At 50.3% G+C, this 11,976-nt stretch overlaps 1 protein-coding gene across 1 annotated transcript; it reads right to left on the bottom strand.

The window, feature by feature from the left end:
• Positions 1-9,544: 9,544 nt before the first annotated feature.
• On the bottom strand, positions 9,545-11,976 carry RHOB (ras homolog family member B). Its single transcript, XM_075049051.1, has one exon. It carries the CDS (start codon positions 11,643-11,645, stop codon positions 11,055-11,057), a length of 591 nt encoding a protein of 196 aa, XP_074905152.1. The 5' UTR covers positions 11,646-11,976; the 3' UTR covers positions 9,545-11,054.

The following is an 11,976-nucleotide window of genomic DNA, read 5'->3' on the forward strand; positions in this document are numbered from 1 at the left end:
GAAAGATGAGCTTGACGCCCTCCCAACTTTGTGAGTGACAGCTAACCCTCAGCATACAGAACCAGCGTAATTTAGGTTGGAAGGACCTCAGGAGGTCACCTGGTCCAAGGGTGGGCTAACATTGACATTACTTCAGGTGAAACACTGGCATTAATTTCTTCTGAATTCACAGGGATCCTTCAGTTGATCAAACTTCTGCTTGGTGGCAAATAATGCATCCAGCAAAGAAAAAGAAAAACAACAACACTGGCTCTCACCATGGGCTGTGCTTTGCCACTCCGTGCTCTGCTCCCCGGAGACACAACCCACCATCTTGGTGAAAGAGCTTTGGGTCACAGGGAGGGGAATGGGTTAATAAACCCCTCAGCAAATGAAGGATCATTAGAAAAAGCAGGACAGCTACTTTCTAGGATCTACAACCCTTAGCCAAGGGGCTCAGCTTGCTGGGAATCAGTCCCAGAGCACCGCAGTAGCCCAGACAGTGCGGCTGAGTGCTGGTGTGATGCCTTTTGCACTGGGAGATTTTTGCTGAAAACATCTAATGGTTTCTTGAGAACTGCTGTTTTTTGTGGGTTGGTTCTTGTTGGGTTTTTTTTTTGTACTTCGGGGCTATTTATTATTTTTATAGCATCATTTTCAAGCATAACAGGAGTTGTCTAACTGGAGTTGTTTAAAATATAAAAAAGGCTGAAGAGCTTTATGAGAGATGTCAGGAAATTCTGCAGAACAGTTATAAAAGTCACAGATTCTGGAAAATTTAAATCCTGCTGATATTATGGATGAAATCCCATTAACATAGCTATGTGCATATGATTTTGCAGACGCACCTTTTGTCCAGAAAAATATCACTCATCTGTTTTATCTACAGGGTTGCTGAGACACCCCGATAACCCTATCTGCAACAGTTCCCTCGCCCAGAAATACATGTTACAGCCTCAAATCCACCAGGGCTTTACCCTGGGCAGACAAAGACTGAAAATATGATTAGATTGTGTCTGCCCAACAACAACAGCAGCACACATTGGCTGTAAGGACAATGTTATTGTAATTTCATAAAGACTCAAATTAATACATCATCCCACAAATGTTTCTGGACAGGAAAGCAATCTTTTCACATCCCTTCCTTACTTGTATTTGCTTCAGTTCGTTGGTAGTAGGTTTGAGAAGCTGGTGACTGAAGCCTGGATACGGCCCCTGCTTCATTTCACAGAGCACTTGGAGATTCCCAGTGCCACCCAGCAGTGGTGCCACGAGGGGAGTCGTAGCCAGTCCACTAACGGGGGCTGGGAAAGCCCACCAGCCCCACAGCCCAGCCCCACTGCCGCTGCCTCCCCCATTCGTTTCATCCACCAATCTGGCAAATTTTGGCCTGCGAGCACTTTCTGGGTTGCTTTTTTGTTGTTAATTTTTAAAGCACCGCCGCTGGATTGCCTTGCAAATTTAACATGTGAGAATGCATATTTTTCTTGGGTTTATTAAAATCATTCATGTACAAAATTAACATGGTCTGAGAGTGGAAGTGCCGCGAGTTCTGAGACCGGTGTGTGACTACTTTATGAAATAGCCATCTGGGAATGCCTAATAAACAATTGCTTTTAACTTTAAACATCTGTATCTTTAACAATAATAGCAGCTGATGTGGGCCTCCATCAGTCCCAGGCTCAAGCTTTAGTTGAGTAAGGACCGGCTGCAGCCTGAAATGTATCTTGTCTCACTCTGCTTCTTTGCGTGCTGGTAATTCTAGCCCTCTGTGGCTTGTCCTGGCTGATTTTCCCCTGAAACTTGATCCTTTTTCAAGGGATCAAAGGAGCAAAATGAGAAACAAGAAACTTTCGCAGTGAAATTTCAGCCACTGCCGCTCGAGCTGCGTCTCCAGTTTAATTGTCACTCCCGGCCAGCCGGCTGCTGCCTGTGGAGGAGCGTGCTGGTGTTTCCACCCTTACATCCCCATCCCGCTGGCCCAGTTTGCCCCATGGACACTCCTACTTGGAGGGGGCTAACCTGCAGAAGGGCGGCATTGCTCCCAATCGCACGGGGAATTTTACCAGTGCAACAACAGTCGTACAAATACGCTGATAAAGGGATGACTATGCTGATAAACTGACCTCCTGAGATAAACCAGTAATAACCCCAAAGTTTAACGAAGAGTTCACAAGCTTAGTATCACCAGCAGAGTGAATTATTTACACCTTGTTTGCTATATGGCATAGGGGAACCCTGCCTCCCTGCCAGGTGCTTGTGCACCAGCCCCCCCCAGTCCCTGCATGACAGGGTGCCCCCGGGGCGGGAGGGGGGCTGGCACCCAATGCACCCACCCTCAGCTGCCCGGCAGCTACCCCAGGCCCCCACGGCACTTGCACAGCCCTCAGCGGGGTGTAGGTAGCCACCAATTAGGGGACAAGCTAGGAAAGAAACCTTCAGTGGGTATTTCTGCAGGGGTGTGCAGAGGAATGGGGGTCCCTAAACATGCCAGATACCTACACCAAGCTCAAGGGCCAGGCTTGGACTCCTTTAAATAACTGCAGACACCACTTTCTCATGATCACATGTAAGAAATATGTCCAGCTTATTCTTTTGCCTAGTATGTGAGATGTAAAATTCCAGAAGTTTATGTTTCAAATACATGCTTATGCTAAGGGGAATAAAAAGTGGCTGAAACCGATGTCTCAGAATACATAGTACCATAGTGCCATAGCCATGTCAGTCTAAGCATGCAAGTGAAGTATCCTGTCATCCTTAGCTGCTTTCCTGACACGACGAAGCATTAAGAACATTCTTAGACGAAGAATGTGCAGAGGAAGAATGGCTTTTTATTAAACCCAGTGGTACAGCTGAATAAGACAGAGAAGTCTTCAGGCACCAAAGCCCTCCTTCCAGTCTGAAATCTTCCCAGCTAAATACAGGCTGAGAACAGTTGCTCTGAATTTCACACGACAGTGTTAAATCAGTGAGCCCACCCAAGAGGAGAGGCCACCAGTGTGTGGGAGCCAGGGAGGGTTGTTAGCAAGGAGCCCAGGCATTAGGCACACCTTCGCTAAATTCCTAGCTGCAACGTAATTACTACAGTTTGCTTCCCTTTTTACCATTTTACTAGTGTATCTGTGTCTTTGTCATGCCAGCATCTCATCCTAGTTAATCCTCAGGAGTGTTTTGAGTGAAATGCAGCAATCGCCGTAAGTGTCCTATTACCATCAGAAGGGACTGAGCTCATTTCTGTCCCTAGCTGAAGGGCACCTTTTTTGGGAACACTTCGATAAAGAGCAAACATGGGAGCGACACGCATCATCCTGCCCATCCGCTCACCGTGGGAAGACAGATCGGTACGAGGCTGTTTTGCCATAAACTCTCTCCCATTCAGTCTCTTTGGTCTTCTAGATGCTGGCAGCTTTAGTGTCCCTCCCACCTGACTGTCAGAGAAAATGAAAATGAATTATGAGTACTTTTAGAGTAGCCTGAAATTTGGAGTTTCTTTCAGATGCTCCTGAGGGTGTGGTTGATTTAAGCCTGAAACTTAGAGATTATTTTCTCCTCAGAATTAAAATAACACAAAACTCGTCTTTCTATCACTGACGTTAAGTCACACTTGCACACCGGGCAGTGATGTTCCTCAATATCTTCCGTGCTGATGAGGCTGAAAACACAAAGCACCCATTTACTCCTATAAGAACCTTGAATGGGGAAGGCTGGATTTTAATCTTTTTTGATTTTTACACAGATAGTGTGACTACATCTAGCTATGCACCTACCTTATGAAAAGCCCTGGTCTAAAACCCCCTCTGTTTTCATGGGGGGAAAAAATCGGCTGTCACCAGGAAGGGTCAGGCTGCTCCCATCAAACCCCGCAGACTCCTGCGAAGCAGGGCCCGATTCTGCAGCCCTGGCTTGTTCTGCTGCGGTCAGGGGGAAAAGCCCCACAAAGCAAGGACTGGGGGGGGGGGGGGGGGGTCAAACCTCATTGCATTAAATAACCCCACTGCACAAAAGCTTAGGAGCAGGAGGCGAGGTTCTTCCAGGGCAGACCCCTGCCAGAGCCTCCTTGCCCACCTCCCGGGAGCCCCCGGCGGCTCCCTGAACTGCCCCCCTCCCTTTCCTGGGAGCCGGGAGGGAAGGGGACATTATCATGCAAATAAGCCCACCAGGAAATCCACTTTGTTTCCAAATTCCTATCTGTCTCCAGCCCTGCCACATCAAGCTTTGAATGCAGAAGAGGATGAATGGCCTAAAAGCAACGGAATTAAGCATTTAGCACAAAATCCCACCCACTGGTCCCCTTTACTTGGAAGCGAGATTTAGCACACACACACGAAAACCACACAGACTAATGTGGGGAAAAATGTACACACACATTCAGTACGTGCTGTAGGCACCAAGCCAATATTCTTTTTGCTCTGCTGCTACAGTTCGGTGTAAGTATCACATCAGTGCCTCCGGTTTTAAACCCCACTCTTACACCCCACCCTTTAGCATGAGTTTGATATTTCAAGCATGTAAGAAAAGCAGATATGTCTGTAGTTATTATTATACCAAACGGTACTTGCTGCTGAATTACAGATGGATAATACAGCACTGACACATATAGGCACATTTTACGGGTAACTGCAAAGCCTCTCGCTTCATGGACCCTCTGAAGAACTGGAGAGAGGTCTGTTCCTCTGTGCAGGGCACAAGTGTCTGACCACGAAACTTAATGTATCTGGCTGAAGCTTATCACAGACTGTGGCTTGCCACTGCGACTGGGAGCAAACCAGAAGAAAAGTCCTTGCTTTCAACGTGAGCTTGGAAAAATTAAAGGGGGTAGGGGGGAAGGGGGAAGTGCAACTCATTCCCTTCCTCTAGTGGCATTGAAAAAAATGTCCATTTGTTACATCAGGCTACTCAAATCAAGCACTTAAAGACATAGAATCATAGAACCGTAGAGTGGTTTGGGCTGGAAGGGACCTCTGAAGATCATCTAGTTCCAACCCCCTGCCATGGGCAGGGACACCTTCCACTAGACCAGGTTGCTCAAAGCCCCATCCAACCTGGCCTGGAACACTGCCAGGGATGGGGCAGCCACAGCCTCTCTGGGCAACCTGTTCCAGTGTCTCTCATATAGTTCATCTAGGTTATACACACACGGCCTCCAGATCCTAGGCTTGAGGCTACAACCATCCTCACAAACTATCTCACCCTAATCTGTCCTCTCTGGAGTTGCTTACCCAGCTGTAGCAAGTTGCTCAGACTCGGTCCCCAGGCAGCGCTTCTCCCACACCTCCCTGCCTGCCCCAGCCCCACCGCTCCAGCTCAGCTCACCAGCCCGGCAGAGGACCCCGGCTTCCCTGCAGCAGTCGCTGGATGCTCCCAGCCGCACGCGGGACCATACCTGCCCTTCCTGCTGGCTGACTGGGGCATGGAAACAGCGTGCGTGGCCCAGACACCTCCCTTTTAGTCAGGTAAAACTGGAGGGGGTGAATTCTCCCGGTGGGAGTAGACCTGCGGTGGTGTGAGCCAGCCTGGTGGGAGGTGAGCAGGCAGCGGTGTTGGCAAAGCCCATATCACACGGCTTCACCCGCAAGCCCTTCCAGAGGGTGAGCGTGACCCTTCTCAAGCAGTGGAGAGAGGTCCGCTGGAGCTGCCTGTTTCTGCCTGCTGGCTCTAAAGGGACCTTGGACAATTAGCTTCCATGACATATGTAACTTGAAGACTGCTGGAGTGAGCTGAAATCCTTCCTTCTCTTGGACTCCACATCTAAAGATGTCCACGACAAGCTCCACAAGGTTTCGAAGAGACTCCTCCAGCAATGGATCTAAACCTTTCTTCAAAAGCTTCCTTGAGATAGATCCTTATCAGCTTCCTCTACCCCACCATCTCTGCCGGCTGCCTCTCTGTGAAGAAGGCTTTGAGTTGCTGACCTGGAGCATCTGTATCTTCACACACAGACTGGGTTAGCCAGACCTACAAACAGTTCTTTGGACCTGCAGGGGCAAATGGCTTGTCTTAGATAGATCTTTCAAGTCAGCTCAATGGATTATTAATGTGATTTGTATTTGTGAATAGGTATTGTTACAGAACCAGCAAACCCCAGAAGAACTGGATTCACTAGTGCTACAGTCCACTAAAATCTGAAAGATTAAACTGGGCATTTTTTCCTTTCTGAAGTCAAAGAACAAAATCTGTGAGTGAATTAGTTAGTGACACTGATTCTAGCAAAATACTTGTGCACTTCCTCAAAGCACTTTTTTTTTCTTATTGCAGTGAGTTTGTGTCCATTCTTTATTGAATTGCTAAAACAGACTTGCAACCTGTCTGACACACTGTAAGGCAAATGGAGCTGAATTAAGTTATTGCTGCAAAACCAGAAAGCCATATAAGATGACATTGCTTCAAATTCTGCTCCCGCTCACACTCATGCAACTCCACTGTAATATGCAGAGTTCCATGAGAGTTTTTTTTTTAAAAAAAAAAAAAAAGGCAAAAACCAGGCAGTTTAATTTCAATGAATCATAAGTGCATGAAAAAACATTTTGCCAAAACAACCAAGAATTGTTACTGACGTCTTTCTCCCACCAAAGATTTGTTTATCCTTTTTTTGGCACGCCCTACTGAGAATGCTTTCTAAACAGAGTCCCCATTCGATCATGCAAGGACTATTCACAGCCGCTGTTGCTGTATCTCCAGAAGGGGAGAAGGTGATACTGACCCTCCCTGGGTGGCTTCATTTTCAGGCTGCCCAGATGAGACCCCCCCACGCTGTCAGAGGGTCCGACCCACTCTCAGGGCGGGAGCGGAGAAGTCGTCTCCTCGCTTGAACTGAGAACGACGGAGACAAAGGGGTCTTTCAGCGAGGCTTTTCTTCATTTCCAGGACTTGCTGCTAAGGTTGCACTGGTTCATCATGGGACAAACTCCCCCGGTAGAGCTCTGGCTCTCACCAGAACAAACACCTTTTGCAGAGGTTGAACTTGGTCTGAACAGAGCAAGGGAAGGCGCAACCTTTCCTCAGCTGGGGACATCTGTGCGGGCATGCGGACGCAGGCAGGGAAGTCTCTGCGTGCCCAGCAGTGTGCATGGGGATTGTGAGGTTGGTTGTCGACCCTCCTTCGATGCTCTGACTAACTTGCTCCCTGTCACCTCTTCTCCAGTCAACATGTTACAGAAGGCAGACGGGGACCCGACGAACACAAGCTAGGGGACCAGATGAAGACAAGCAAGGGGAAGGCTGCACGAAACCGATCCTTTGTCCGAATGCACCCTGGGGGCCGTGGGCTGGCGCGCCCCGAGCTCGGCCCCCGGCTGGCCGTGGCGGTGGGCAGCCCCTCCGTGTTAAATTGGGCGGACGCGGCTATGGGGTGGAGTTGGTGGGTGCGACATCCTCGGCCACAGCCTGGGTGGCCCCGGGGTGTCAGCCTGGCCATGTCAGCACGGGTGAGTCAAGGAGGGTGGGACGGGCCACACCTCGTGTCCCCCTCCACCAAAGCCGTGACGCTAATGAGCGAGCGTAGCAAAAGGAGCTATGGCTCCGATCCCACCATCTGACCCTGACGGGTGGACTCCCACACGGTGATCTCACTCTGTCGGCTTACGCACAGCTTCACAAATAGCAGAGAAAGGTCACGCTCAGTTAAAACTGAAATGTGTTTTCTTGCAGCTTTTCCCCCTTGGGCCAGATGCTGTAGCCCTGACTTGGGCTAAGGTCCAATTGGAAATAATGAATGTAATTACTTTGTAAGCACCTTAGTGGAAAATATTGGTATAGTTAATTATACAGGGATGCCATGCTAACCCATTTCCCAGTGTTTAAAATACAAATATTAACGCTTTCTCCTTTGGGGTTTTGAGAAGATTAGTTGTTGCTGCAGTCTAACAGAGTTTCTAAGTTTTGCAGCTATTGCAATCAGTTTAAGGAAAAAGTTTCCAGTGGTGACTTTAACAACACTGGCTGATATTGCGCAGAACAGTGCTATGCTGCACAGAACTGGGCTTTCAATTGGCTTTGCAAGAATGAGGACCTCAGCTGTGGCCCTTTAAACATCCCAAACTGAGATTTCTTTCAAAGGATGTCTTAGGACCAAAAAGTGAATTTAGGGTTCTCAAACTGAAGATAAGAGACTCACCCTTTGAATATCAGGAGAATTGAAATCCTTGGAGATGGACACCCAAAACCTGGGACTTAGGTAGCATTTAAGAAACCCCGGACAAATTGTCTAAATGAAAATGTCACTGTCTTTCATTAAGGATCATAGGAAACAGTGCAATAAACTCACAGCATGGACTAAGCGTGTACTCCAGCGTTTGAAGTCTTCAAAATGCAAACCCAGGTATTTCCACACTGTTTCTGACTGACTTTCCAGTTGCTGAATAAGGAGCCCAGTATTTCTACGTTAGCCTGTCGAAAAAGCCCCATTGCTTTCAGCTGGCTGCTGGCAGACCCCTCTGTGAACAAACAAGTGAAAGCCACTAAATATGTTTTGCTTGCCTTGGTATTTGTTAACATCTCTGAACAATCCAGTACAGCCTAGGAGATATTCACAGGCTAGAAAAACAAAAGGCTCGACTCCTTTCTCACGCCTCGGCAAAAGGAGTCAAGGGCATTTACAAAAATATAAAACTGTCCTGAGATTTCCCTTATAGGTACCTAAAGGAGTTTTTCAGGCAAAAAAAAAAAAGCGGGGGGGGGGGGGGAGAAATCAGCACTTTGGGCATAGGCCTTATTGTTCAGCAAAAACCACGTAATGCATTTTGCACCGCTCTTCTGCCAGGAGCTGCTGCTGCAGGCAGCACCTGCAGGGCCTGACGCTCCTGCCTGGGCAGCCGCGGTACGGCCAGGAGCACACCTCGAAGCGCAGAGATGGCAGGGGAAGAGGCAGGCATGATGTCCTGCTGGGGATCCCCGACATGGAAAAGCCTAGACTTTTTACATTGCTGTGGGAATTAAGGAGGCCAGCAGTTAGGAAATCTAGCTAGGCAGCTTAGGAGACTGCTGCAGCACAAGCGTAGCCTCCTGCTTCTGACTCAACACCGAGCAAAGCCCCTCCACATGTCCTGCTGCAGCAAACGGGGGCACTCACTCCAAGCAAAGGGGAGGTCACTAATAAAAACTGCTTTTATCTAAGTATTTCACGAGAAAAACAAGCCCTGTTGCCTCTGCTACTTTCCAGTTTTCTGCCCGTTTTGTTGCTACACAAGCCCAAACCTCGCCCCAGCCACCGACAGCCAGCGAGGGTGAAGGGTGAAAGAGCACAGGGAGCCTGAGCCCAAGCTCACCACGTACCAGGCACAGAGGCTGCTTGTTCTCAGCAGCAACAAGGGTGGATTAGTCACCACCTTGAATTTTGAGTACACTTCCACATGCCATCTATATAGAAAAATTAAGGAAGCAGCACCCCCAAAGGACAATAAAACCACCATCCTCTGAAAGCTGCCAGACAGGTATTTCTGCCAGCGGAGAAAATACAGCTAGAAGCATTTGCAGGCAGGGGGCAAACTCTGGTCTAGTTCAACACCATCCAGGTGTACTGTTGCAAGCTGAGGACAGCCTCCGTAAATCACAACACGTCTCTCAAGTGTCAGCATAGAATCTTTTAATACTTTACATAAAAAACTGCATACACAGTTCATAATTTTATGTAAACATCATATACATCTCAGTTTTTGCCATGTCAGTTTATTAAAAACAAAAACAGTCTCAGTACCACTGTTGAGGGAAGAGGGAGAAAAGTAAACAAACATAAATGGATACATCTGTTCTCTGAACCAGAGAAACACAAGATTATTTTCACCTGGGTTGGCTACCCTGTGAAAATAAGTTTTAAATAAACCTAGATTCTTTAAACTGCCCTTTAGTACTGAAGTCTGATGTACTCACTGCATAAAGAACAGTGCTTTCACCCATTTTTTCCAAGGCAAAAAGATACAGTGGTTTTATTTTGTCTTGTGTCGAAATCAATTTAAAACAAGACCCAGATGAGGTTACCGAGTAAGAATGTTTCCAATGCTACAGTGTTGTATGCAGATGACAAGTGCATTGAGTGTTTAATTCAAAAAAAAGCCCAAAAATTCACCAACTTGTGCAAAGTAATTTCTTTTGAAAATAAACTTTTAAATAAGCCCAAATTAGCATACTTGCAGAAGACAACATTAAAGGAAGGAGCAGGCACCAAGATCATAATATGGCAATATCCTCCTCTTCCCCCTTGCTCATCCTGCCTCGACTGTCAGGAGGAGGATGTCCAACAAGGGGGACAGAGCAGTTCAGCTTTGCTTTCCAGCCCAGTGACTTCTGCAGCTGGAGTCAGTTCAAGGCTTGCGTTACCAGCAGGCATCAGTCACTCGGGGCAAGTTCCTTTGCACAACACAAGTCCCAGCTGGGCATCCCCTCCCCACCTCACTTTAAATAAGCACCCCCTGCACTACCCCAGTTTGCACAAGACAGAAAAGGTAAGATATATACAGGCTTCGCTTGGGATTACCCTCCCCTCCCAGTCTCGGTCTTCAGGGCACTAACTTCCACAGCAGGTCAGGCTCAGGCCGAAACATCCGCAGGAGAGGCGAGGATGCTGCAGGCAGCCCAGGAGACGCAGCCCCCTTCCCCAGCCTGCCTGGGGGGGGAGGCACATGCAGGCAGGAGGCAGAAGTCCCTTCGAGCATCTCAGCTCCACCGCTCTCCTCTTGCAAAAGAGAGGAGGCCGTCTGGGAGCTGGGAGCAGCAGGTGGCGGGCAAAGGGGAAGAGCCGGGTGCCATGTTTGCTCAGTCCAGTCTCAGCAGCTTTTTGTTGTCGAGAGTCTGCGATTAACTTGCAGGGGCCGGCGGGAGGAGAAGGCTTCTCCCCGCTTTATTCCCAAGACTCAGGGCATGCAATCCCCCCCCTCCCTCTGTCCCCACGGCTGAGCCAGCACAACCCTTTTCGGCCAAGGCTAAGGGAGCACGCTCTCCCCCCCCTCAGCCCCCACCCCGATTCGTTGCCAGCCCCCAGCGGAGGGGACAGGCAGATGCCGCGCGCGTGCATGACCCAGCTCCTCTCCGCCTGCCAACAGGTGACCCGGGCGCCCTGCCCGGCGCCGCGCTCCAGCCGCACCCTATAGGACTTTGCAGCAGTTGATGCAGCCGTTCTGGGTGCCGTAGCGCTTCTGCAAGGCTGCCCGGGTGGCGGTCTCGAAGACCTCCCGGACGCCCTCCTTGGTCTTGGCCGAGCACTCCAGGTAGTCGTAGGCCTGGATGCGAATGGCCATGGCGCGGCCGTCCTCGGTGCGCACCGGCTCCTGCTTCATGCGGGCCAGCTCGTTGCGCACGTGCTCGTCGTTGCGCAGGTCTTTCTTGTTGGCCACCAGGATGATGGGGACGTTGGGGCAGAAGTGCTTGACTTCGGGCACCCACTTCTCCGGGATGTTCTCCAGCGAGTCCGGGCTGTCCACAGAGAAGCACATGAGGATCACGTCGGTGTCTGGGTAGGAGAGGGGCCGCAGGCGGTCGTAGTCCTCCTGGCCGGCCGTGTCCCACAGGGCCAGCTCCACCTGCTTGCCGTCCACCTCGATGTCGGCCACGTAGTTCTCGAAGACGGTGGGCACGTAGACCTCGGGGAACTCATCCTTGCTGAAGACGATGAGGAGGCAAGTCTTACCGCAGGCGCCGTCCCCCACCACCACCAGCTTCTTGCGGATGGCGGCCATGGCCAGGCTCGCCAAGCTGGCCTTGCCGTGCAGCAGGACGATGGCAGCGCCTTCCTCCCCGCGGCCGCCGCCTCCGCCTTCCTCTCGCTTCTCACAGGGCACCGTGGCGAGCCGGGCCCGCGCAGGCAGGCGGGCGCGCCCTCCTCTCTCCCCGCACCGGCACCCTGCCTCCCTTCCCCTGCCTCAGGGGAGCGCTGCGGCCGCAGGGGAGCGAGCGGCGGCCTCGGCCCTCGGCGGGGGAAGCGCCGCCGCCGCTGCTGCTGCTGCTGCTGCCCGGTCCGGTGCGATCGCAGCGTCCCGTCCCGCCCGCGCCGCTCCGCGCTGCCACTGC

Source organism: Buteo buteo, chromosome 17, assembly GCF_964188355.1.
Source record: "Buteo buteo chromosome 17, bButBut1.hap1.1, whole genome shotgun sequence".
In the NCBI taxonomy this organism is placed as follows: Eukaryota; Metazoa; Chordata; class Aves; order Accipitriformes; family Accipitridae; genus Buteo; species Buteo buteo.